General features: G+C 42.2%; 4 protein-coding genes across 7 annotated transcripts; 2 read left to right on the plus strand and 2 right to left on the minus strand.

Annotated features, from left to right (window-relative positions):
- Positions 1-74: 74 nt before the first annotated feature.
- On the minus strand, positions 75-8,376 carry LOC115679579 (dynamin-related protein 3A). 4 transcript variants are annotated; one of them, XM_056307390.1, is made up of 20 exons: positions 7,647-8,376; positions 7,076-7,358; positions 6,965-6,993; positions 6,758-6,859; positions 6,417-6,485; positions 6,264-6,323; positions 5,429-5,542; positions 5,192-5,240; positions 4,981-5,090; positions 4,223-4,321; positions 4,020-4,112; positions 3,804-3,941; positions 3,150-3,263; positions 2,969-3,064; positions 2,731-2,773; positions 2,332-2,471; positions 2,065-2,211; positions 1,383-1,435; positions 1,155-1,254; positions 75-968 (listed from the first exon to the last, which is right to left on the minus strand). In XM_056307390.1, exons 1-20 carry the CDS (start codon positions 8,019-8,021, stop codon positions 687-689), a joined length of 2,496 nt encoding a protein of 831 aa, XP_056163365.1. In that variant the 5' UTR covers positions 8,022-8,376; the 3' UTR covers positions 75-686. The 4 variants fall into 4 exon arrangements, with proteins under 4 accessions (XP_056163365.1, XP_056163364.1, XP_056163366.1 ...); XM_056307389.1 differs by having other exon boundaries at positions 2,332-2,480; positions 7,647-8,374; XM_056307391.1 differs by having other exon boundaries at positions 4,229-4,321; positions 7,647-8,373.
- Positions 8,377-9,523: 1,147 nt separating this feature from the next.
- On the plus strand, positions 9,524-12,433 carry LOC115679719 (uncharacterized protein C6C3.02c). The gene is made up of 5 exons (XM_030603388.2): positions 9,524-9,665; positions 10,609-10,671; positions 10,809-10,889; positions 10,997-11,163; positions 12,047-12,433. The coding sequence occupies exons 1-5, from the start codon at positions 9,530-9,532 to the stop codon at positions 12,143-12,145; spliced, it is 546 nt and encodes a 181-aa protein (XP_030459248.2). The 5' UTR covers positions 9,524-9,529; the 3' UTR covers positions 12,146-12,433.
- Positions 12,434-13,389: 956 nt separating this feature from the next.
- On the minus strand, positions 13,390-16,930 carry LOC115679720 (gamma-glutamyl peptidase 5-like). The gene is made up of 4 exons (XM_030603389.2): positions 16,562-16,930; positions 14,293-14,442; positions 13,996-14,163; positions 13,390-13,903 (listed from the first exon to the last, which is right to left on the minus strand). The coding sequence occupies exons 1-4, from the start codon at positions 16,868-16,870 to the stop codon at positions 13,799-13,801; spliced, it is 732 nt and encodes a 243-aa protein (XP_030459249.1). The 5' UTR covers positions 16,871-16,930; the 3' UTR covers positions 13,390-13,798.
- Positions 16,931-25,511: 8,581 nt separating this feature from the next.
- On the plus strand, positions 25,512-26,927 carry LOC115679641 (anthocyanidin 3-O-glucosyltransferase 7-like). The gene has a single exon (XM_030603281.2). The coding sequence runs from the start codon at positions 25,512-25,514 to the stop codon at positions 26,925-26,927; it is 1,416 nt and encodes a 471-aa protein (XP_030459141.2).
- Positions 26,928-26,998: the final 71 nt, after the last annotated feature.

The following is a 26,998-nucleotide window of genomic DNA, read 5'->3' on the forward strand; positions in this document are numbered from 1 at the left end:
CCCATCAGAGGGCACGCCGTAATCAACTGCAGTGAAAAATTGAATCTACACTAATATTTTTCCAATCACAAGACTTTCAAGCATCAAATGAGCTGTACATCGGCATTTAGCATCTTATTCATTCAGTACACATTGAATTCTTGCACAACCCAGATCACAGTTGTGCATAAGCAAACCCCAAAATTTCAAACAAATCTATGAAAAAACGCACAGATGCCATTCCTAATAGATCAAATCGGTTTCTCAGCTAGGTATAAAGGGACATAACATAAACTCGTGAGAATCTCTCAACGATTATGAGACAGTGCTGGTGGTTTTCTGGTTCCATTGCCTGCCAACTATCAAAGGGCATCTCATAAGGATTCCTCCATTAATCTCAGAATGAGATTTTCTCCACCAAAATTACACATCAAAAGAAGCTGCTTTCCAGAAAATGAAACAAGAAAAGAATCATCAGCTCCCTGTTACTAATTTTAGGAGCTTCCAAAAAAAATGCAACTATAATGCTACTTTGTAGATCAATAGAAGATATGCGCCACCAGTCATGACTCGTGCCTGTGCACTGAGGATATACGAGTCACCATTTCGAGCCAGCCCCACGGTTGAAAAGCTCTTGTGCGACAATGTCACAATGACATAGTAAGCAAAACCATGCAGCCTTGGACGTGATGAAGTAACCCTATGTTTCACAGATCAAGCGTTGGATAAAGACTGGGCATGTTAGGGCGTCCACTCCCATTAGAATCAGCATTAGCATAAAAGGGTGACGACTGCAGCTCTCCAGAGTGGGATGACTTTCGACTTTTTGGATTGTTCGGGGAAGCCCCGAAAGAATCACCAGAACTGCCGCTCGTTGTGTACATCGATGAAGTTGGTAACCCATGAATCTTCGGTAACCCAGTTCGATCAGCACCCAAACTGTAACCTTTTTCGACCGTTTCTGCTTCCAATGGCAATTCATCCAATGTCTACCGCAGAAGATACAAAAAAATTAGTCACCGAGCTAAAATTTTAGATATGTCGTGCAAGATAGCCTTTTTCTCTCCCACTGAGCATGCACGATATTATGGATCTCTAAACGAGAATCTCGACTTCTATTATTTTCTTTCTTCTCTTTCTATGCCTTCAGTGACAAGAAGTTCGGAAAAACTCACCCGGAAAGCTTGCTGAAGAACTCGGAGGGTTTCTCGAGTGCGCTTCCTCTTCATTGCTATTTCATCAGGTTCTTGTAACATCTCTTCAAACAGGTTTTCTCTGTTCACAGCCAATACTTGCAGAATTAGTACTCAAAAGACAGGCAAACTAACTGACTAACAAGAAAAATTAGCAACAGTGGAAACTGAACTTAAAAATTTTGACAATGAGAGTGAATATTGACCTACCTGTAAAGCTTTTTGATGAAAACATTGTGCAGCTCTCGTTTTGTATGATTCACCTGTTTAGAGAGAGTACATAAACATTAAGTTCCATATCAGCTCGTTTTTCATAGTCTTGAATTACAATCAGTGTTGGATAGTATCAGTTCAGAGACAACATTAAAGGTAAATAAAGAGCTAAAACTGGTCATCAGTAACCCTAATAATGACAAGGCAATGTAGCATAACAGATGACGTCTAACATGATTGCCTTGACCTATGAAGAAGCACAATAGCAGCATACAAGAGTCACAGACTCACAGAAAAGTGCTTCTCAGAAAAGTGGTTCACGCTCACAACAAAGCTAAGCATTTTAATTAATTCCAGTCCAAATACTCAATTGGGCAAACTGACTTTCACTTAATCATCCAGTTCAAGCTTCCAACTGAACAGACACGTGGCCAAAGAGGAAAGCATTTTCAAATACTGGAACTCTCCATATTTTATGAGAGAATAAGCAAATTGTGTTTAATCAAGGGACATCGCACAAAGTTTACACCTATTATTTAAAATGTCCAAGCACTCACACAAAATTTCTCATGTCATTCAAAACCCAATTGTAAAAACCTTCAGAGCAACTAGTAAAGTTCTCTTAGGTACGAGAAGGACATGGAAAGGCGGAAAAAACATGAATATCTCAAATACTCACCAGGAAATGCATAATTGCTTTCGGAATAGAATCCTCAATATTCTTCCTCACAATGTCATAGTATGATCTAAGCAGCAGTTTCGTTACTGCAATTTCAATAGCCTCCTGCTCTGAATGGCTTTCAGACGGCCTCAAAACAGTTGGGGGCTGAATCAAACAAGCAGGCATTAAATGCCTCTAGCCAAGAATCTTGCCACTGTATTAAGCAATTGAATGCTACCAGAAGGATGTGGATGATGCACATGGACCACAACGTGAAGCGCATACCTCTCTCAAATGAATCATAGACATGGCCAGCTCCATGTTGTGTGCAGGCTCGTTATGTGCCTTGCTTGTTGAACTCTCTTTAGCAGATGTACGGCTATCGCTGCCACCAAATATTGACGAAATACCCCAACTTGAACCACCTGTGTTTCCTAACAACCATAATTATAAATAAATTTTACAAATACAAACATTATAAGATAACATAATTTAGCATCTCTATAAGCACTCCAAAGGACTAGCTCAGCCCTCTTCCACCTCAGCAAAGCAAGAGCAAAAAGTAAAGCCACAAAAGAATATACACGTAAAAGGTCCAAGATACAACATAACTAGCACAATTGCTTTAGATATTCAACATACTATTTCTCATTTAAATCCGTCATAGCTTCAAGGGTGACTTACCAGAAGGAGCCACTTTCTCAGCATCCGCAACAGGCCGGCCACCCTATTTACTCATTCAGACAAATAGAAAGTACCTCAATTAAACAAAATGAAAAGTGATATTTCATAAAAAAAAAAGTAAGATATAAATCCTTCACCAGTACATCCATAACAACCACAAAAAGGAGATGATGTTTCCTTGTCTCCTAGTTTAACTAAGAAAAACAAATGCAAGCAGGAAAAACCCAATGTTACACACCTGATCAGGTACAATTCCATTGACTTGTCTGGCAAGAATAGCTCTAGATTTCACACTCCTCTCAGATGTCGGTGCCTTATCAGTTTCTATACCATCCTAATCAACGAAGAAAATGGTAAGGATGTTCCGAAACATGGATGTTAAACCATTGCAAAAATACAGAACAGTGTCAATGAACTACCTTCTGCCGGGAAAGAGGTAAAGAAACCCTGGAGGATTTGATCTGCTGCATTGCTATCTCCACAGCTTTGCTCCCACCAACAAAATTTGGGTGTGAAGTATTTATGTAGTCCATCTGTTAAGTTGGATTAGCTTATGTCAATATTAAAACGAAAGAAATAAACTAAAGTGTAGAAAAACAATAATCCTGACCAATGATCATAGGAAGGCCATCAAAGAAGAACAGTATAGGAAGACCAAAAGAATCATAATTTTGGAATAATACTGCTGGTACAGCACTAAAATAATTTTCCTGGAAACATAAAATAAAAATGACAGCATATTAATAATCCTCCCTCTACTCATTGGGAAACTATTCCCACTTTTGGACATAGTTGTATCCTGATCACCCGACTATGTCCAGTGACAAGCATATATATCATCAAGTGACCCAAAGAGTCGTGACTTCTAATTGAGGAGAACAAAGCGCATCTTATCAATGCTACCAATATATGCCAGAGAAAGATCTCTCTCTCTCTCGGTATGCCACACTTGCATCTGAAACTGTATCTGCCGTCCTCCAAGACATGTCATAGATAATGAAAGATTACACGATAAAACTACTTTCCTTCTAATACCAGACAATTAAAACCTAAGAATGAAGAGATCGCCATACCTCCATCTCAATAATGTGACCTATCATAGTCTCGGATGGCTCGAGACCTTCCCGCAAAAAGTTCCCTATTACTTCATCCATACGCTTTCGCAAAACCGGAAAGCGTTGCAATTCATTCACAAGACAACGATGGCTAATCTGAAGAAAGGACTTGAAAATTAAAGGACTGAACAAAATAATTCCTAGGATACAATATGGCGATCTCATATACACAACCTTGATTAACTCATCATATATGAACCTGGCACATTGAATACTCGGATCTAACAATCGAGCTATTTGCCTTCGAATGAGAACTTCAAAAGGTACCTACAAGAAACTAATCAAATTAACCACAGCACATTTTATCACATGGGAAGTACCACATGATTATCGCATATTTGACAAAAAAACATTCAGAAGGAAAAGAAGATGCATACACCTACTTCTGGCACAAATAATGCAGATTTAGGACCCGTTGCATTCTGAATTGCAGTCCGAATATCGTCATCAGTCAAGTCCTCACATGGATCCACTTCCTGTAAAACATATTAACAAAAAATATTGAACAAATCAATATCAGGCAGAAACTCAGCCAATCGTCTACGCCGCTAGATGAAAATCAAGCCCATGAAAGCACTGAATGTAATTTTAACGAAACGAGTAAACAATTTGTAATTTATCACTTCCTAAAAGACAGAAATTGAATGCTTTCGCTATCAAACAGATCAATAACCCTCTAAAGTGTCTATTGAATTAGATAGTGGAGGTCGCGACAGATAGTAACAAGATCTGCTCCGTTGCAGCATTGCATATGAAAAAGACATCTCAAACTCACATTAAAAGTTGACAATGTCTCATAGCTACTGGGTCACAAGGCAAAAAAGCCAAGAACCAAATGAGAGGATAAAGTGTCATTATTCCACAACCGCCAAGTTAGATTGTCGTCATGCTAATCAACTGCTTGCCTCCAGGACTCGGTGACAAATAACATATTACAAGGAAAAGATCAAATAAAACAAAATAAAGACAGGCACAAATATGGCACGAAGAGATGTCAATGGCAAAAGAGATAACAAGCAAACAAAGCCACACTCAAACTCAGGCATTAAACTTAACCAGTCATGAGCCAAGGAAGCAGTCCAAATGCTACATAAATTGCAAGTATATCTCCAAAAATTTAAGCCAGTATACACACCTCTAAACTTTTGACAAAAATTGATTGAAAAATGTAATGTATGCGTGCTCCACCGGACAGCTCAGATGTAGACATTTCTTCATTCTTTCCCTCGACCATTGAAGAAAATGCTGTTTTAAACAATAGTTTGCGAATTATCAGTGAGCTAAGAAGCCAATCCAGCAAATTAAAACGAAAATATAGTGAAACCAAAAAAACAAGTAAACGTTACCATCAGAGTATTTGGACAGAATGTTCAGTAGCAAGGCTCCCTGACCAGCCTATTCAGCAGAAAAGAAAGGGGAAAAAGTGACAATGGTGAAAATTAATCCGAAACTCAAAAATTCCAAGACTACAATAGGGGAAAGCATAGCACACACAAATCAATTGCTCAGCCTACAAAGTAACTTGTGTCTCAGGGAAAACTAACGACCAGTCATCACTCAAAATAGAAATGGGAAAACCACACCTTTGATTCAGTTAGTTCTCCATAGCTAGCATGCTCCTTTGCAACAGAAACCAGCGCAGAGCTGATGCGAGACTTTAGCCCTGGAAGCACTGCCTTGATATGTTGTACTAGTATCTGCAAATAAGTTGTGACAGCACATCAGATCTGTTATCAATACAAAGGCATCCTGAACACACCTCAACTCTATAGCTCTAGTCAACTCCATTTCTTCCTTTGCATTCTGTTACACAGGAACCCAGAGCCCAAAGGGGACCATGACTAAAGCCTTATCTTTCAGAAGAAGCCTTTTCATATGACAGTAAGAGCCTCTTAGCATCATTCTTCAGCTATCCGAATTTATCTTTGAATCTGAATCTTCTTTGGTATCCAAATTTATCTTAGAATCTGAAACTTATATTAGGTTATGCAAACAGAATATTTAGGTTACATATCAACAACTCCGTCCGACGAATTATATTCTTCTATAAGTAATAGATGTAATTATTAAAAGAGTAAATGTTCTAGTACAATAGCAACATATAAAGAATAGAGACAAAAAGAAAGACAAGCAAAAACTAAAGAGAACTAGTACTAAGTGAGGAGTGTCAACTGCATAAAACACATTACCTTGATATTGCTATCCTTTCCCCCTCAAGTGATTCATAAGAAGTTCTAAAATTTATTCTTAGCCATGACTTGTCGAGCGAAAGTAAACATATATTACATGATATGCAACGTATTTTAAGTTATAACATGTAACACGACTTCGATGCACAAAGGAGCACGGAATTAAAGATATTGATTAAAAACAGTATTCGATATTAAATTTTCCCTACTTGACTGAAATTTCCCTTACCTGATTCAACTTCTTTGCCAACTGAGGAACACCACAGCGATCAGCAAGGCCGTTGTATACCTGCATACGATACCAAGAAAAGGATTAAAACAAACGCTCAAAATCTCCATCAGATACATAAACCCTGATAGGCAAGAGTTCATATATTCATACAGGACGACTACGGAAGAATTTTTCTTCTGCCACTCGTGCATCCTTGATACTCCGATTAAGCAAGATGTCCTGTCAAATGTCAATGTTCAACAGCCAAATTAGGCAGACACACAAATTATAAGCCACAGAATATTGACACAAAAATACACTCATGATGCCATCATAGAGCTGACAGCAAATTTCTATTAATGAAAATCAAATCCTGTGCGCTCAAAGTGATATCATTGAAAAGCTCAGAAAAGTAAATAATTTAGAAAAGTTCAATGCTCCCCTTAGCTTCAAAATTATTGTTCAAGGTCATAAAAAATGGACTTTATCATGTCTTTCATGCTATCCAATACCTCTTGGCTGCGATTCACAACACCCACATAACCTAGTCGCAGGGGGATCACTTTTCCAAGCAACAGATTCCGTGCGTCTGTACCTCTGTCCATAATGTCTAACTGAAGCCACAGAAGAAAAAAGACAGAAAAAAACATATAAAAGCAAATAACAGAGAGAATTTTAAATGATTCACAGATCTTTCACTGATCGATCAAACGCCACACCTTAGTGATGACACCAATTGTCCGATGCCCTGGGCAAGTAAGGATTCTAGGTTAGACTGAGCCCCCAAAAAAAGGGAATTGCATTCGATGATCTGCTATAATAAAATGTACCATCAGGATCAGCCATTCCAGCCATCTGCAGAGCATCAGAATTTGCTAAATCCGAGTTTGCTGGCGTGACTGCCAGTATCAAACAGCTCGGAACTTTGATGTAAGACATTATCATCGTCCTAATGCGTGCCTCTATATCAGTGGGCTGATCACCCACCGGAACTTTGGTCAACCCAGGCAAATCGACCAGCGTGATGTCTAGAACATTAGGAGAGAAAATCTTAAGACGAATCTGCTTGTCCGTGACACCCTTATTCCCACCCGCTTCCCTCTCTGTCTCGGCCTGTGACCAAGGGGAGATCGTCAAAAGACTAGATAAGACTGATGCCCAGTCAAGACTTGGACAAACATCGGAAAACAACATGAAACTTGAAGCGAGCACAACGTAAGATGCGGCAAATCATATGTTCGAGCACAAGTAGCCAGCAAAACATCCAAACCTCGCTGTAATGCTACCATCTCAAAATCCTACCGGAACAAATCCCAATATTCATTATTTTCCTCGACCTCTACCCGAACTCAGGAATCTAAAAGAGAAGAGATCAAAACCGCGGCGGGGTGGGGGAATCACCTGAATCTCTCTCCGAATCTCGGAGAAGTCGTGGAACCGCTTCCCAGGCAAGTGCAGGAACTCGCCGTACTCCTCCTCGGACCCGTCGGGCTTCCGCTTGGTCTGGAGGAGCTGGAGGACGAGGGGGCGGCGGGTGCAGATGTCGTTGCCGCGGGGCAGGAAGTCGCGGCCGACGAGGGACTCGAGGACGCTGGACTTGCCGCTGCTCTGGCTGCCGACGACGGCGACCTGGGGGAGCTCGATGGTGGACTGGCTCCCCAGCTGGGCGAAGATGTCCTGGAGCTTGTTGACTATGGGGATCACGGAGTGGCCGAGCGGCGCCGCCGTCGCCGCCGCCGCCGCCGCCGGCGAAGGGGCTGCCGGTTCTTCCGCCATGGGGGGGGAGGCGCGGCGAGGGGGCAGATCGGCGACGGGGGAGGGGGAAGCCCGAGCCCGAGGGTTTCGGGGCACAGTGCCGGTGCGAGAAGAGTATGCGCACTTCTAGAGAGAAGGAGAGAGAGAGAGTACTGGTTGTGATTTGAAAGAGGTTAGAATTTGCGATTGGGGGAGAGTTAGGGCATGGCCTACGCGGCGCGGGACTTTGTGACTCGGTGGCCGAGTTGAGTCGGGGTTGAGTCGAGGCCGAGTTGGGTTGAGTTGAGGCCGAGTTGGGTTGCTCGGGAGATTTTTGGGAAGAATCGAAATGAAAGATCCTACGTTTTTTTTTTGCCCCTCTTGGGACTCGTCGATGGCCTGGCCCTTTTGGGTTTCGCAGGAATTTTCGTAAGGTGGTTTTCGTTTCGGAGTTACCACGATTTTTGGTACTTGTTTCCCAAGCCAAGGCTTTTCGAGAAAAAATGGAGGATTTTTTTTTTTGTCGAAAAATGGAGGATTGATTCGTAAATTTCGATGATTCGACTCGAAAGGCTCTTTTTTATAATTACCTGCCCGTCTTCTAATTATCGGCCATTTTGCTGACAAGGGAAAAAAGAAAATGTGCGCCTGTTGCTGCCAAGCAAATACGAACGGCGATTCTTATCGAGGAGTATATAGACGATGTGGTCGTTTGTATGTTGGAACGATAAGGAACAAACATTGGAGATGAATTGCCAGAGATCACTGTCTTCCTCTTCGATGGATTAGCTTCTCGTTTTTGTTTCGCTAGTTCTCGACGAAATATCTTTTACCGAACGTTGGATCTTCGGCTTCTTTTTTTTTTATATGAATCGGGTTTTGTGGCGATTCGGATAGAAAACAATCGATACGTGCCTAATTCTGCTAGCTAAACGGTAACGAGTAAAGAATGCAAATAGAGAATTGGTAAATTGCAAGTAAAATTGATAAGGGTTATCAATTACGGATCCTCTTTTACATTTCTTTCCCCTAGCCTTGTCTAGGCTCACACATAACGTAAGCGTCAAAAGCGGTTATAGTTCAAATTTCAATTCTATCGAGATTCTAGGCCTTGACTCCATTTGCTGATGGTCGAACAAGCTTACACATTGACGGTTCTCGCCCGGTTGTCTCTACTCCAACTTTCTCATCGGGTTTACAACCGGCCAGCTTTATCGATTCTCAATCGTTACCGATTCTTATCGACAGTAGTCGCCCTGCCTTCATCGTGGATCAATAATTCAGTCGATTTGTCGACAACGCACCGTGTGCCTTCTCCGAACTATAATACTTCGTGTAATTTTGGGTGTCAAAATCAAGATGATGCTTCTTGGATGGAAGAAGGGATTTGGGCAAGAGAAAGAAGAAGGCTTTGAATGAGTCAAAACTCGGTGGGGCCCAAACGAGTCGAGATCTTTCTGGATGGTGGATCCATGGGACGAAACGGAGGCCCCAAAAGCATCAATTTTTTACGTTTATGCCGATATTCTTTCCCTTTCTATAAAAGGCGGATGCGAAGATCACATGCAGTCGCGTCTACGCATTTGCACTCTTTTTATCGGTCAAACGAGGAAAAACCCTCCTTCTCTCCCTCTCCGCCGTCCGCCGCCGCAACACCGACCGCCGCCATGCCTCGCCGCTCCGGAGGTGATCCCTTCCTCCTCTTCCTTCTCCTCTGGGTTTTGCGCTGTCTCTTGTTAGATCTAACGCCTGCTCCCCTTCCGCTATCGGCCGTTCTCGTACGCGCGATTTCTCGTCTCGGTGTCCGCGGGTAGCTAGGGTTCTGAGCTTTGACGGTACTTGTGTAGGTTTGGTTGTTGAGAAGATATGAGGAGACGGATGAAAGTTTGGAACTTTTGATGTTGTGTGTGTGTGTGTATAGATGCTTTGAGTTTACTGGTTTCGTGTCTCCCGGAAAATGGGAGTGGTCTGTCGAATCTTTGGTTTGGTTTGGGCTTTCTTCTGTTAGTTGTTGTTGTCTTCGCTAATTTGGCTTGGGGACAAGTAGCTAGGTCCGCTGTCATGTTTTGGTTGGATTCTGATGCGAACTGCCGTGGATGTTGGTCCATTTCGCCTCAAAGTTTGTGCTTTTCCGTCTCACTTGCTGAGAAATTTAGCTATGCAACTTGGGCATGCATCTCACGGTGAGACTGCCCTTAATATTTGCTGTCTCGGTGAATGGAGCCTGGGACAAGCAGTTATGGCATGTTTTTGGCTACTTCATTTACCTTGGCTGTTCTCTCCTCCTGATTGTGTTTCTTTATCGTATGATTGGGGAATTGGAGGATGAGTGCATGAGGTCGATGGTGTTTGAAGCATTGTTGTATGTCGCAGCTCTCATATGTGGCTTTACGAGCTCTAAACAATGATGAAGTAAAGATAGGATAGAGCACACTGCTATTAGTTCTAAAAGAATTGATCTTGAGCTATGTTATCCCCTTTATCTTGTCCTGCTGAGCCGTCCTAAGAGCTTCGTTGCCCTTTTGCATTTTACAGTTATCAAACTGACTTCTGTTAACACATAAGTGACCGCCTTTTATGTAATATGCTGATTCCGTGCTGCTGTTGTCTCAAAATTCTTTTTCTGCAGGAAGATCTGCTCCCCGTGCCGCCCCTCGTCCTGCACCTGCGCGCAGTCCTCCTCCTGCACCAGGTATTCTTTTTGTGCATGTGACATTCTTTTGAAGGTGGACCTGTTGGCATGGGAACACAAGTTCTATGATGTAACTATCCAAAGAAAGTTAGCCTGCATGCCGCTAATGTGAATGATCTGCTTATATCTCGAAACAGTTAACCATGCTCCTCCTCCAGCCCCTGCTCAAGGTGGCGGCGGTTCTATGCTAGGTGGCATTGGTTCGACCATAGCTCAAGGTATGAGTCGACGATACATTTGTTCCTAAATGTTCATATTAGATACGTCCTTTCAATGATCTTCTGCTTTGAGACTCTAAGATCTTATTGCTCTGATTGTACAATAGGTATGGCTTTTGGTACTGGAAGTGCGGTGGCTCACAGGGCTGTAGATGCTGTGCTTGGTCCGCGCACTATTCAGCACGAGACAGTGGCAGCTGCTGCCCCTGAAGCCACTACAAACAGCATTGGTGGTGCTGATGCATGCAGCATCCACTCCAAGGCCTTCCAAGATGTATGGGTTTCTCTTCCTTTGAAATGCCTCATTAACAGTCATAGGACTTGAACTTATTGGGTGAAGAAAACAGTTTCTAGTATTTGGAGGATTATCATAGCATAGTGGAGAAGAGAAAGTATGGATGATTTGATGAATAGCTGCACTGGCGTTAGGTTTTCAGTCCTAGGGGTGAGCAAAAAATTGGGAACCGGACCGAATCGGCCTTACCCAACTTGTTTCAGGTTGTTTCTGGGAAGCATCAGTTTGGTTCTCGGTTCCAAAACCTTGCAACCGGCTTTTAATTGGTCCGGTTCCCAATTCTTATGTCAGAGCCACTGGTTTGACCCAAGAGCAATGAGGTCGGTTCCAGATTAGAACCAATATAGAAAGAGTCTTGCATAACCTTATTTAGAAAAATAAAATAGTGAGATGCAATTGGGAAGAATGAATTTGAGACCTCCAACTTGAAGTAGGCTATAGGACCACCTTGACTAACAAGACTTCATTTTGTCATAGGCTACACTAAGAGTATGTAATATCAATTAGTTGATTCATACAAAATAAACCAGGTGCCCAAGTACAATTGGGATCCAGCCAGGCCGGTGCACATATAAATTGGTTCAATTTCCGTTTTTTTTTTTCTTTCGGGATCCGAGACCTATAGTGTGCATTCCAGGTTTCGGTCTTGGTTGATTTGAGGTTGTGGATAGTTTAGAAGTTATAACTGATGAATTTAGAACATAATTTGATTTCATCCCCTTCCCCCCAAAAATGAAATCTTGTTAGGATCTGATGTGATGATGTCAATGTCTTTCTGTATGGTTTATATTGTCATATTTCGGTGCGAACATATTTTCAACTTTTGACAGTTATATATCCGTATTTCCTTTGTATTTGGCAGTGCGTTAACAACTTTGGGAGTGACATCAGCAAGTGCCAGTTCTACATGGATATGTTGGCAGAGTGCAGGAAGAACAACGGTTCTATGCTGGGAGCCTAACTCATATCATCGTCTCTGTCATCCATTACCATGATTAGGAAAAATTCGTTTGAATATTTCTATGTTGTCACTGAGTCTGAGATTGAACTGGTGATGGGGAAGCAGTATTCTGTCTTTGGTTATCGTTTACATTGAATAATCCCGAGTCAAACCTATCGAGGTCGGAACTTTTTAAAGTATCATAGCCTTGTCAAACCGTCATTGGAACGGCTTATGATTGGGATAGTAATGTCTTGGGATGCTTTTGCTGTGGAAGAATTTACAATCTGATGACCTTCTATTGCATAATTTTTTGTGGTGGGAAGTGGAATGCCGAGGCATGATTATTAGTTCATGTCTTTATGAACATATCTATACTGTTAAGCAGGTTGAGGTGCAAGTTACTGTGAGAAAATACTGCTCCGGAGACACGTGTCTTTTGCACGGAGAGGGTCCGCCTGCTCCGGAGACACCTTGTTTTAGATGCGATGGCACTGATATCTTTCGTGTATCGTACACTGTAACTGGTTAGAAGCATGAAGTTGTATCTGAAATTATCTTGCCGTCACTAATCACTATTGATAGCACTTTATCAGGAATAGTCGTATCCACTACATGTCCTCAGACGATTTCCGACTTAGATAGGTGGGGGAGTTGTTAAGTCTCATCAGAGGCGACCTGCAAATTCCTTTAAGCAAAGAGCGTGGGTTAGAAAGAGCACTTATGGGACACTTTTGCTAAACATAATTAGGCAAAGCGTTTGGTTTCGGAGGCATCCTTATTCAAAATCGTGCTTTCTTAACTTTTAGCAAGGGTGTATTGGCTACTTCAAGCTTTAGTTATAGCTTGAGTAGTGCCACGGAGACATATGGCGAAAAAGGAAAAAAGAAGAACGAGCGTTTTGGACATTTCTCAAAAAATAGCCATATTTGAATATGATGAGATGATAGCTATTTTTTTCGCCTTGGCATCTTTAAATAGGGCCGGTGGAAATATTAACGAAAACCTTAAAATTTTTCTTCATCCCTATAATTGATCAATTTATGCCTACATCTTAAAGAATTTAGTGACAGTAACTCACAGACTTGCTGAAGCATTTTGCATGAGAAAATGTAGTAGTCCATTAGATTTGACCTGCCAAATCGCGAGGAATCTTCCGATCCAAGGAAAGTCGTGCCGGAAGCAAATCAAAGTGTGTTTGAATTGGTAAACGTTTGAATGTCAAAGGCAGATGAAAGGTCAGATTCAAGATGCCAGATGGGAAATACAGCAACCAGGTAATGTTTTCTCATCAAATTGACAAATGGTGGTCTCAGTCAACTACTTGGAAAAAGCAACGCATGCTTGCCGAACTCGAACCAAATTTCTAAGCCTCCACTACACCCCCACGCACGCAATTCTCGATCGTTGACTTCGCCCACTTTTGCTTCGTCTCTCCTCTCAATAATTATCAGACGTAATGCTTCAATTAGGGGGCCAATCAATGTGGCTAAACTCCCATTTCCTGCTCTTAATTAACTTCTCTGCACTGCTTTCATTTGCCGCTTTGGAAGCAACGTAGAATATCCCAAGGTATAGACAACTAATACCCTCCTTCTCTTTTCCTCCTCTTCTACTTTTTTTTATTATTGTTTTTTTTTTGCTGCGCTTTATTTTTGACAATCAAAGAAATCATTACGAGAAACCACCCTTGAGGAAGCTGATGCAGAGCCTCTTCCATGCCTCCCGGTCCGGCTCACACGCCCCCATGCTGGCCTTCAGTTCATCAGCATACGACCCCTACAAAGGAATATGAATGAGAAAACCGCCAGCTCCTAAACTTGATCTTTTCGGTACAAAAAAGGCGAAGACGAAATTGGATGGAAACCTACGGTGATGAGGCCGCGGAGGAAGAGACGGTCGATGAGGTGAACAAGAATGTCGCGGGTGTACTCCGGGTGGCCTTGGATGCCCATCATATGATCCCCATAGCTAAACATCTCGATCCCCGTTTTGTCCGACCACGCTATCACCTCTGCTTTTGCCGGCAGTTCCTTCAGCTATTTAAATTTCCCAAATTCAAAGTCTACCCTCATATTTCTTTAATCCAAAAAAAAAAAGAAAAAAAAAACGTTGTGCCATCGATTTAATTTTTCTCTCCTCTTTTCTTAGGTTGTAAGGTGTTGTACCTCATCCTGGTGGCATTCGATCACAGAGAGTTGCGCAGGAAGTTCGAGTGATGAGAAGCGCTTGGAGGATGGAGACAGTTGTATGGTTCTCAGTCCTATGTCCCATGATTTGGCACGTTCAACTCTGCCTCCCAGTGCACGCCCCAATATCTGTACAACCAAAGACAAGAAGATGATCAAGAAAGGCGCCGAACTTAAACTAGATGACCACAAATCGAAGAGAAAGAGAGAGAGAGAGGCGAAGAAGAAAAAAATCTAAGACGAGCAAATCGGTTTGTCCTGTCACGAGAACAACGACAAGTGACCTAAGGAAAGATAAGATTCCTTCCAGCAAAGCAGGTACACAGTGTTGTCGAATTGACATAATGGCAGACAAAAACGAGGGTCACAAGGACGTGTCGAACCAGATAATCCAGCATTTAAGGAGTGCCCTACACTAGGATCTTTTCACTGACAATGCAACCCCACGACTTCAATTCGACAAATTTCGCGAGTTGCTAAATTGGGTTTTTAAGCATATGACTGATGTGCGTAAAGATGAAGGCGAAAAACGAAATAGGGCAGCGCTAAGAAAAACGAAACAGAGAGCAGCTCAGCATCAAATTCAGATGAAATGGACAACTACTGAACCACCGACAGTCCATGTCCGACTCACATAACACGAGCGACTTCACGTTTTATGTCTCTGTTTTTTGCAGTTTGATGTTGGTTTCGTAACTGATGGCAAGGATTTTTCTGCAAATGAAACACATCACTAACCGCAAATACATGTTGCCGCTGCAACTGCAATTAATTAACGTAGTTCGCAGAAAAGACCAACTTGAAAAACAAACAACACCACCCAAATTCAAGATCAAAGCGATCTGTCCATAAAGAAAGCAAAGTGACAAGACATTAGAGGCTGAGAATACCCAATGGCAGCTCAGCACCATTTTTATAATGAACTCCTTTGGCAATCTCTCCACTGACCGTTTTCGGGATTAATGTCGCGTGCAGCTAAAGATAGCCCACATCACCCTTCAGGTCAAAGAGAAACACCATAACCCACATCATCGCCTACCATAGTAAAGGCCCAAAGAATGACAAACAAACATAGTTTACTCACATTTTCCATTTCTGGGCTGTATCGGACTTGCCCTTTTCAGGAGCATTTTTCAATTGTGGATTTGATTGCCAAACAGTGAATCACTGATTTGGCGAGGGTGATACTTGGGACAGCTCATGCGAAAGACTCGTTTCGAGCCATATGTTACCCGAATTTGGCATCACTAGCACGTGCGAATACGAGCCATATTCACGTGTGCTGTGAATCAAAGTGGGAGCAGTTGAAAAAGCTGAACTTGGGCCACCCTGCTTGATTCTATACAGACGTGTACCAATCTCGGGTCCCACGAGTTGCAAGATATCGCTTGCCAGGATTATGAATATTCAATCCCTGAATCTCACAATAACACATCATGTTTGACTCGGAAAATGTCCGGCCATCTTGTGGGAAAAACATGGAAAAATGGGGACTTGAAGCAGAACTTGTTGCCGGAACCAGACCCCTTAGTCCAAGGATTCACTCAGTAACCAGTAAAAAGGAGACACGAGGTCGACCCGGCTGGTCCGGGTCGGTGTAATCGCATCGACCTACCCGCCAACCAAACTTAAAAGTTCGATTTTTTTAGGAACTAAAGTTCGATTTCATGGACCACCAATTCATCAAACGTGCGATGGGGTGCCGGGGCCACTCCCAGCCCCGGAAACCGGCTCGTGACAGTCACAGTCGCGTCCCCCTTACGGTTGTCGCCATCTCGTATTTACTGGCGTTTCGCCGCTGTCCAGTTCAACGCCTCGCAATTTCGTCCCCCTCATAAACACCGTCAAAAGAAGAAGGAAAAAAAGTTGATTCCGCCACAAAAATGCAAAACAAAAATTGACAATCAGCAGTCGAAAAAACCAGAACCACTTTCAAGAGACGATTTTTCACGTCAAACTTTCATGTACTGATGCAGAATGAAAGTACCCATTTGGACTTTGAACCGGTTCAAAGATCTTCAGATGGTTTTCAAAGCCTCTCGTCGACCCGATTTCCTATTCGAATCAAAGATTCTATATCGAACTCCGATCGGCCCTTTTTTCACGCAGAAACAACCGGAGGAAACTATAAAGAGAGGAGGACAGCGTACGAGGATGGACCCGCGATGACCATACGATGTGGCCAAAAAAAAAAAAAATGAAAAAAGAAAGCAAGGAACGATTTTTCTGGTAAAATTGCAATGATTACCTGGTGCCCGAAGCAAATGCCGAGGACCCTCTTCTTCATGGAGTCGAGCTTCCTCAGCAGGCCGATCAGGCGGCAGATCCAGGCGTCGTCGCCGTGGGCGTCGCTGCAGCTGCCGGTGATGACGAAGCCGTCGTAGAGCCCGATCTCGCCGTCGCCCGGGAGGTCCCCGGCGGCGGCGCGGTACACGTCCCAGGCCTCGCCATCCTCGGCCAGCATTCCCCTGAAGACGCCGTGGTACCCCCCGTACTGCCTCCTCATGTACTCCGAGTCCTCCGCGCACAGCAGCACCGCGAACCTCCTCGCCCCCATCCCCTCCCCTCCCAACTCCAAACACGCCCCCACACACAGAGAGAGAGTTAGAGAGAGAGAGAGAGAGAGAGAGAGGACAACGCCTTCTTCTTCTCGTCTTCTTCTTCTCCTCCGCTCTGTCGAAGAGGACGTCCTGCGTCTGCAAATATGATTGCCATGGCCATTGCCAGGAGCAGATTTATACAAAGGGATTGCCCGAGAGCTCAGGAAAGGGTCGTACGGACCGGGGTTGAATTTACGATTCTGTACCCGATCTCGCGTCCTATTCCCATATTCGCCCCCGCCCTTCTTTCGTTTTTTCTACCCCCTTTCCATATACTGTTGGCCGATGCGATGCTGGTCGGAGTAAAATAGGGTTTTCATTTAGACGGCCAGTTTATGATCGGGAGGAGAAAGTATTTAAGCGGTTTGTTGGGACCGTCGAATCAGCTGACCGATCAGAACTTGACACGTGTCCTCAGCGCCACGTCACGTTGCAACATCAGCGGCTGACTCGGAACCATTAAAAACAATAACATAGCTCGGCTGCGCAAAAAGTTTCTATGCTTCGCTGGGAGTCTCACCCCCCTCGCCGTCGCCACCGGTGGAGCCGCCGGCGCCCCGCGCGTCCGCGGGTGGTGAGTTCTTTCGGAACCACGGGGAACTCCGGTAGAGAAGCTCGTGCTTTGCCCTTCGCTCCTTCTCGGGGAAAAGCTCGGTAGTCGTTGGTCACGAAGACGATGGAGGAGGTGGTGACCGGGACACGGTGCTGACGGCAAGGGCGCAAACGTCGACTGGGCTGTGGAGAAGGAAGAGAAGAAATGGGGGGGGGGGGGGGGGGGATCTTTAAATTTTTATTCCGTGTGGGCTGATGATGCTGTATCGTGATTTGGCACTATGCACACATGTCACGTTTCTAGTGCCCGCGAAAAAAAGAAAAAGAAAATCCTACTGTAGTCGATAACCACCGAATAATATCTCACGAGGAAAGGGAATCACACCGCGCAAAGGAAAAGAGAATGTGTATCTTGATTAGAATATGGGGCAGATTCGGAAATCTAAACAGAGATCTTATTCCCAAAACGAAGAATCCTTCGGCCAACCCAAACCCGACGTGAATTCTCGTACTATTCAGCTGACGAAAAGTTGGTTTGCGAGTAAAAATAGGGTCGTCTCTTAAAGACCGTCGAGTAATGAAAAAAGGGGACCGCAGCCCGAGACGCAACAGGAGAGAGAGAGCGTGTATCTTGATCAGATTACGCGACAGATTCATCAATGCCAATGGAGATCTCATTCACAAACGTAGATTTTCTTCAGCCAACCCAATACAAATTCCCAGTCTTAGGCCGGGGTCAGAGTGGAATTCCACGTTTGACTTTTGCGCTCCGAATCAAGCCCCGCCCCTCGCGCGGTCCTACCGCTAGCGGGGTTCGCGGCCGGGCTAGACGTAAATGCGGTCGTCCGATCGAACGAACGAACGACTCCTTTTGACAATTGATTCCAAAGTCGCCCGCCCGTCCATGGTTGCGTACACATGGACATCCATTTGAAGGACATAAAGCTGGGTTCTCCACAGAAGCAAATCGCTTGCCACACCCTTATAAGTGTGCGATGACACGGTTCTAATTTGGTAATCTCCTAATGAGATCAAATCCCCATTGACGATTGCCTCTGTCGACATTCCCCTGCCGTTCTATCTTGTCGTCTCTGTCAAACCTTTACCGGACCCAATAACAAAGGTACCTTCAATTTGCAAGGCACGAACAGCTATTTTTGGTGCAAGAAGCAATCCCTTGAACGAAAGCAAAGGACAAGGACAGATTTGAAAGCGCACTTGGCGTGTTTGTGGCTCGAAATCGAGGCAATTGACTCGTGTGGTAATCTAACCATACAGATATATTTCGAGGCTGCGCGATATTTCGACGCAAATTCATCACCGTGATGAAAAGATCGTGACCCATTTGATGGACCGCGATCATTATTTCTCGTTTGACTCCTGTTAATGCGGACCAAAATTCGTTTAACATAATTATCACGCTGTCACATAATTGCCTTTTGTTTTCATTTTGTAATTCGCATTAGTTTTTTTGTTAGACCTGTCAAACGGGTGGATCAGGTCATGAATGATCCGACCCTAATTGACCCATTAACCCATTTACGACTAATTTATTCATAATACAAATCTATTGACCTATACCAATCCAACTCATATTGCTAAAATACTTTCATATTTAATCCAACATTGGAAAACAAATACCAAAACTGAAATGAGAGTGCAGAGTGACTGATCATGAGATCAAGAGAGAATGGGTTGAGTTTAGGTTAAATCGTAAACCTATTTACGACCCATTTATGACCGATGTTTAAACTCGTTTATTATTCATTTACCGAATATAACTAGTTTATATAATAACTCAACCCATTATATATATGAATGATGGGTTAATAAATGGTTTTATGATCCATTTTGACCGGTCTAGTTATTCTAAATATTGCAGAAATCTAAAATTCCATTTCCTAAATTACTTCAAATCAATTCTCTTTCGCATACTACTAATTAATATCCATTATCATCTATCATAAGCAACTGCACATCCAAACGATAATGCCGCGGATCTTGGGAAAATTATTTCTTCTGAATCGAAACGAAAAGGCAACTACATACATGGAGAAAAAGAGCAAAACAGAAAAAGAAATCGTCTTAAGGAAAGATTCCCATTATCGCACGCGATGACTTTAAATTTCTTGGACCGACCTTATAAAGATAACGGAATCTTGGTATGCTTACGCAAAGTCTTAATCGACAATAGTGCATTATTCCGATAAAAGAAAATGTGGGTCGCCCTAGCTATATTTCTTCCTGTGTGGTATGCCGATGCTGCCCATAGTACATTGCGTCCCAAAATTGCACGTAATGTGGGTTACAAGTGCAAGACCTAAGCAATGTTATTCTATCCATCCATACCGATTGTTGTAACGAAGAATGCACGCATCGATCGCGATTGAAACTTTGCATGGAATGTAGCCGAAACGTGCATGTCGAAGAGACCCCGAATTAATTAGGTCTTAATCTTCGGTTTTTAGCTCTTGCTTGAAGCTTCTAATCAAAGATGGACAACTAGTGTTGCGGACCCCATTGGTTTTAGCTCTTGCTTAAAAGCTGTTCTTGCGTCTTTTGGCTAATGGACATTAATTGAGTACTAATGAGGGATTACGCTGCCAGTTAGCGATCACCGACGAAGAGATCTTCCCACAAATTGGATTGCCACGTCCCCGCCGACCATGCAAACAAGCGTCGTGGCTTGAAGAATAATGTTTAACCAAATAATAAAAATCGCTAAACACGTGATAATCTGCAACGGAGACGATTTGTGTTGGTGAATAAGTATCGATCTGTATTGATTTTGATAATTAAATAATCGGTTTTACATATTTCATGAGGACTGTATGATTGAAAAAGGCACCGATCTCTATCTGGTGTTGGCGCTAGAATAAACGTTCCTTCGACTCGAGGGATAATAACACAGACAATTCTAGAACTTTGGCCCAACGTGTAATGTGGCCCCTAAACTTTTAATTTGTTCAATGTAGTCCCTGAATTTTAGCCTAATGCTCAATGTGGTCCCTGAACTTTTAATTTGTCCAAATGTGGTCATTGGACCTTTGATACATGTTCAATGTAGTCCATGAATTTGAATTAATGGAAGGACTACATTGAACATTTTCATATAGTTTAGAAATTAAATTGAAAATGTACCAAATATTCTTAGACAACATTAAACAAACTATAAGTTCGGCGATCACATTACATGCTGGATCAAAGTTCAGGAACTGTTCGTGTCATTTTCTTATGGCTCGAGAACGAATTATCTCTTTATACGTATAGCAAGTTCGTGACGGTGTAGTCCATCGAACTTCAATTTTTCCTCACGAAGTTCCGTTATAGCCCCCGTGCATATCAGTAAGAAATACGGCGTACGGCGAGGGGTACTTTAGTAATCTGGACTCGAACTATAAAAGTTCCGCAATTTGCGCAGCATTTTTAAATGGAATGCGTTATGGCGAGGGGTACTTTGGTAAAATGGGGGAGGAGGACAAGAGCACCTTGGTTTAAGCCCTTAATGCCTCGTTAGGCAACGCCGTTTCCAACAAAATCCGCGGGTTAGGTCCGAACCATGTCCCAAAAACCTAAGGATGTCAGGGATGTCGGCGGACGGGATCACGTGATATTCTATCTCCCGCTCACGCGACATCTCGTTACGCTATTTAAATTATTAAATTGGATTACGAAGTGCGACTCTCGATAGCCATGTGAATCTTAGTTAATTTCGCATTTCGGGTTTTGACGAATTTGGCGCTTAGATCGGCTTCTTCTCCAAGCATACCAATGTCTCTTGAATTATCGTGGTTTTGTGACGTAACTTAAGTACGGAATTACTAGAATTTTAGATGGTCCGGTCGTGTGCCCATATATAGCTCCGTAGATATGGCGCATTGAAAACTGCGATTCTCAAATTGTTCTTTATTCCCTTGGGATTAGCGCGATTGGTCAAGGCGTTAGGGGATTTCCAAATTCATAAATAGGAGGTTGTTCGTTCTAGCTAACCGCGTCCCAAGTTGCTATGTGTCTTTGACCTGCATTTAACCTGTTCGTTAGGCGCTCGGGGTGTTTCGTGCAACTCGATGTAATCGGTTTCTACATTCCGCACCTCTCAATTATCAAGATGATGACGATGATGGTGGTGGTGGTAAGGTATACAATCTTTTTTATGGTGTCCATTAAACCTATCAAAATGTGTTATAAACCCATATTCAATGGGTGATAAATGGGTTTGGAATGATATTGCTCAAAATAATATGAATGTTAAATAGGTTCACAACTTATTTAGACCAAACTCACATAAATGATTCTCTTTTCACTTTTTCTCGTCCTCGTTTGATCTCACGTTCGCTTGCTCCGTGCCCTCACCTTAGTTTGGGTGTGGGTTTTCTTAGATTGCATTAAAAATAGAAGTCAATTTGAGTTGGGTCAAGTATTCATTAGATTTGTATGCATGGAAATAGGTCAAAATGGGTTAAATAGACCAATTCGGGTCGAATCTTTTTCGACCCGATCTGACACACCCGTTTGGCAGGTTTAGCCGACATAAAGTCCGGATAATTAAGAATAATAATGCAAGCAAAGGCTCTAAAGTGTAAGTTTCAAGCCGTTTTCCATTTGAAGATCTAATCGTTCAACTCCAGCAAAAACAACCTCAATTTGACAAGCTATTTCAAGGGGAAAATTTTCCCACGAATCAGATTTATAAACCGAAGTTCCGTTTGTTTCGAGAAAAATAAGCGATTTAATAAATACTTTTCTAAAAATGATCGTTTATATCACGTGTAAAAAAATATTTTCATTGTCCATGAAAGTATTTAAACATAAATCGTCATCGATAATGAGAACATTTTTCATTAACTAATTATTTTAAGCGATATGAGCGATTATTTTTAGGAATTTTTTTTATAAATTATTTATTTTCCGTAAAACAAACGGCGTCCGGATACAATCACGTTTTGCAAAATCAAGCGAACCTATATTCACGCAAAACAAAAAGATTCAGCGATTAAAATCTCAATTTTTTCAATTATTTCCCTTTTCATCGACTTACTTTAAATACTTCGACTGCCTCATCGTGACGTGGAATTTCTTTTAATTACAACTTTGGAGTTTCATTAATTAACTTCATTAGGTAACATCACACGTGTTAACAGAAGCATTGCATAAAACGCACGCATTTAAAGATCTTCACGAGTTGTCCCAAGATGTCACGCGTTTGCGAAACTTGCAAATTTCTGGATGACGACGAGCCACGTGTACGGTCCACAAGGCGAGTAGATCTTTGGATAGTTATTGCTCCATTAATTAAATTTTCAGCACATTTTATTTTTTTAATATCACCAAAAAAAACTTAAACTGATACACCTATAACAAATTTATCCCAAATTAATTTTTTTACAACAAAAAACTCAAAAATGATATACATGCGATAACTTCACTCTCTGTTAAATTGGATTAATATCACGAAAAATCGCAAATTAGTACACATATACACTAGTCAATTGCCATGTATCTTCCAACTCAGAAATTTGACCGTAAAATTTGTCACGTGTCAACTAACAGTGGGTAAATTTATCATTGGTGTAGCAGTTTCAGGTTTTTGAGGGTAAAAAAATTAATATAATGTAAATTTATTATAAATGTATCGATTTAAAATTTTTCGTAATATTAACTCTTTTATTTTTTATGATTTTTGTAAATTTTATTCTTTCTTGTACTCACCGCCTTTTCAGACGTGTGAAACGACTTGTCGGCTCCTGAGCATGGACCAAATCCTATGAAGGCCGACAAAGGCATGCGAAGGCGACGTCATTTAAGGAGAGAGGTTACTGCTAAGCTTAACCAAATTGATTTATTAAATGAATATATTGGGCAATAATTTCTATTAACTTTTTGTAGGTCATCGTGAAGAAATAGAGGAGACAAGTATGACATTTTCATCTTGGAGTGTCGTATCGAATCGGCTTTCTCCGAGTAGCTGACTTTTCTTTTAACATTCATCACGAAAGTATAATTTATGATTTGCATTGGAGTAAAAAAGTAAAAAGAATTAAGTAATCTGGTCCGGTCCATCAGTTCGGTCCGATTCCTTATGTGGAATTGGAAACAACCCAAAATCAATCGGTTCGATTTGATTCCCCGATTCAACTCGGGACCAATGCACACCCCTACCGCGTACAATAGTGTTCAAAATCTAAACTGATGTGTAAATTTCTTTCTTTCTAAACAGAGGGAAAGCCATATTGATGGAAAAACTTACGCCTATTTGGGGTATTTTCCTTTGAATTCAACACTAAAAAAGGGTTAACTCAAAAAAAAGCACCAACTTTAGGTCGAGAGACAATTTGCCCGAACTTTTTTGTTCCATAAAAGCATCAACTTTAGGTCGATGGACAATTCGCCCGAACTTCTTTTTTTCCCATAAAAAGCACCAACTTTAGGTTGAGGGACAATTCTGGCTCGAACTTTTTTTTTGTCTCATAAAAAGCACCAACTTTCATTTAAATCCCAAATTTGGCCCCCTATTGACTTTCTGTCTGGAAGTTACCCTTGTTTGAGAAAAAAGTTATGGTGGTGAGCCCGACGAATCTATTCTATGGCGTACGTCGACGGACGGTGGTCTACAACTTTAGATTACGACAAAACGACGAAGTTTGGCGGAAAGATTCAATCTAGAGATATTTTGACTTGGTGAAGTGAAGGAGACGAACAGTTTCACCGTTATTCTTCAAGTTGTGGTTCGAGAGAATAAGATAATGAATAATGCTTTAAATCCGAATGAAGTCACGTGGATTTATTGCTAAGGTGGAATAGTCAAGTTGGAAAATCAATGGTTTTAAGTCAATAAGGGCCGATTTGGAATTTAAGTGAAAGTTGGTGCTTTTTACGAGACAAAAAAAGTTCGGGCCGAATTGTCCTCGACCTAAAGTTGGTCCTTTTACGAGACAAAAAAGTTCAGGCCATAATTGTCCATCGACCTAAAGTTGATGCTTTTTTATGGAACAAAAAAAAGTTCGGGTCAAAATTGTCCCTCGACCTAAAATTGGTGCTTTTTTTTGGAATTAACCGCACTAAAAAATACATCAGCCGCAATATCAATGAGAACTCAAACTTACAATAAATAAAACACCGGAGAGGCAGGTCAAAGCCGAAGAAGTGTAAAAAAAAAATTCGAAAATTCAAAGTGGAGAAAGAAGACGGGAGGAATAATTGCACTTTCGCGACAAGTTTTAGGACTTCTAATCTATTTGTTTTTTTTATAGATATATTATATTACATGAATAATTGTCCAAAAAAGTCATAAACCTATCGTACGACAGCTAATTCAATCCTAAACTTTTCAATTGTGTCAATTCAATCTTAAACTTTTTGACGATTTGTCAATTTACACATAAACCTTTTTTTTTTGTCAATTTAGTAACGTTTGCCAATTTATTCCTAAACCTATTATTTGGTTATTTGGCTGGAAGGACTACATTGGCAAAACGTTAAAAGGTTTAGGACTAAAGTAACAAATCATCAAAGGGTTTCGGACTGAATTGACATAATTGAAAGGTTCATGATTGAATTGGCAAATTGTCAAAATGTTTAGAACTAAATTGACGCAATTGAAATGTTTAAAACTGGATTGCCCTATGTACAATAGGTTTATGACTTTTTGGACGATACTTCTTTACATAAATTCAATGCGGTAATAGATTATTGATATGATTTTCAGCCTATTATAATGTTTTTTCCATGAAGATTGAAGGAAGATTGTTACGTACGTTTCCGAACGGAGGGTTAATTTGCATTTAAGCAACAGATCAAGAAACGAAAGTTAATGAGTGCAAAGTCACGCGTTACACCTATATCTGAGTTCTTCATTTTGCAGTTGACAAACTTACAACAATTGATCTACAACGTGAACTTCTCCATCTTTGTACAGATTTCTCGGTGAACTCTCTCTATTTGATCCGTCGCAGAAGCGAAACCATACACATTTTCGCTTGTTCCGGCGCTGATCCACATTCGGGTTCCGGTTAAGCGTGACTACGCAGCATTCGTTTTGTCGAACACATGACGATATCTCATTCCGAAAGCCAGAGAAAGCGGCATTGCGCTGTTCTTGCATTTCCTTTCGGCGGGCATGCTCGGCCTCTCCTAGGACTAGTGTGCCGGTTAGCGCAGGCCTCGATGCTCGATGCACGATTTTCGTTCTTTAGCACGGCAAGATCGAATCAACTGATCTTTTCGCAAGTAGAAAACAATCTCCCAGACAACATAACAGCCTACGACGTAGAGGACGGCACGCCATCGGACCATGCGTTCACAGGGAACCCGCACGAACCCGCGAATTTATTCCTCGGGGCCGCGCCCGAGAACATGAGGAAGGCCATGGGTGTAGCAGTTGCGGAGACGGGTATGGGGATCAGCTGCTTGATATCGGATGTGTTCTTATCGTTTTCCGGAGAATTGGCGGAAGAAATGCGCATTCCGTGGATCCTAGTGTGGATTTCGATGCCGTATCCCCTCTATGTATACACAAACATCCGCCTGATCCAGCAAATATGTTCGAACTCTCTTACTGCAATTCCTGATGTCAATAATGAACGTGTCCACAGAGTCATCCCGGACGTGCCCGAAGTTCTCGTCGAAGATTTGCCGGAAGGAGTTCTCGCGCCGGGTGACTTAGAATCGGATCTGGTAGGAATTCTGGGTAACCTTGGAGCTCTATTGCCAAGAGCTAGCGCGATTGTCATGAACTTCTATCATGAACTAGATCCTACTGCTCTCACAAACAGTCTCAGGAGTACTTTGCCAAACTTGCTGTACTTGGGTTTTCTCACCTTATCGTTACCACCGCCTCCGAAGCCACGGTCTCCGCCATCGGAAGCTGACATAAACAGCCACTGCATATCTTGGCTAGAAAGGCAAAAGCCTAGATCCGTCGCATATATAGGATTCGGGACATTAGCAATACTTCCTGAAAACGAGCTTCATGCCTTGGCAGAGGCACTTGAAGAAAGTAATGTCCCTTACATTTGGTCCCTACAGGGCAATTCGAAGGAAAAACTCCCGAGCGGGTTTCTCGAAAGAATCGGCGCAAGAGGCATCGTAGTTTCATGGGCTCCACAGATCGAAGTATTAGCCCACTCGTCGACCGGCGTATTTGTAACTCATTGCGGGAGCAATTCTGTGTATGAGAGCGTGGCGAATGGGATGCCGATGATATGCAGGCCTTTCTTTGGAGATCACAGGATGAATGGAAGAATTGTGGAGGAGGTGTGGGAGATTGGTGTCCGTGTTGAAGGCGGGGCCATTACAAAGAAGGGTGTTCTCAAAAGCCTCCAGCTTATTTTGGCCGATCAAGCAGGTAAGGAGATGAGAGAGAAGGTCTGCGCGCTCAAAGAGCTTGTTCAAGTGGCGGCCGGACCTAATGGCAGAGCTGCTGAGGACTTCAGGACTCTGTTGAAAATAGTTTCAGGATCTTGAAAATTGTTGAAAGAGAGAGAGGCCAACAGTAGTTCCTTTTTTGAGCATTTGTATGTGAATTTCAGTTGAAA

This window comes from Syzygium oleosum, unplaced genomic scaffold (genome assembly GCF_021117445.2).
Source record: "Syzygium oleosum isolate NSW1041296 unplaced genomic scaffold, Sole_v2.1 Sole_v2.52, whole genome shotgun sequence".
In the NCBI taxonomy this organism is placed as follows: Eukaryota; Viridiplantae; Streptophyta; class Magnoliopsida; order Myrtales; family Myrtaceae; genus Syzygium; species Syzygium oleosum.

Coding starts and splice junctions, on each gene's coding strand:
- LOC115679579 (XM_056307389.1), bottom strand. CDS start 8,021: ATGGCGGAAGAACCGGCAGCCCCTTCGCCGGCGGCGGCGGCGGCGGCG. Junction 6,486..6,757: donor TTGTGAATCGCAGCCAAGAG/GTATTGGATAGC, acceptor GACATTTGACAG/GACATCTTGCTTAATCGGAG. Junction 5,241..5,428: donor GAGAACTAACTGAATCAAAG/GTGTGGTTTTCC, acceptor TCTGCTGAATAG/GCTGGTCAGGGAGCCTTGCT.
- LOC115679720 (XM_030603389.2), bottom strand. CDS start 16,870: ATGGGGGCGAGGAGGTTCGCGGTGCTGCTGTGCGCGGAGGACTCGGAG. Junction 14,164..14,292: donor TCGAATGCCACCAGGATGAG/GTACAACACCTT, acceptor AAATTTAAATAG/CTGAAGGAACTGCCGGCAAA. Junction 13,904..13,995: donor TCCTCCGCGGCCTCATCACC/GTAGGTTTCCAT, acceptor ATTCCTTTGTAG/GGGTCGTATGCTGATGAACT.
- LOC115679641 (XM_030603281.2), top strand. CDS start 25,512: ATGACGATATCTCATTCCGAAAGCCAGAGAAAGCGGCATTGCGCTGTT.
- LOC115679719 (XM_030603388.2), top strand. CDS start 9,530: ATGCGAAGATCACATGCAGTCGCGTCTACGCATTTGCACTCTTTTTAT. Junction 10,672..10,808: donor CAGTCCTCCTCCTGCACCAG/GTATTCTTTTTG, acceptor ATCTCGAAACAG/TTAACCATGCTCCTCCTCCA. Junction 11,164..12,046: donor ACTCCAAGGCCTTCCAAGAT/GTATGGGTTTCT, acceptor TGTATTTGGCAG/TGCGTTAACAACTTTGGGAG.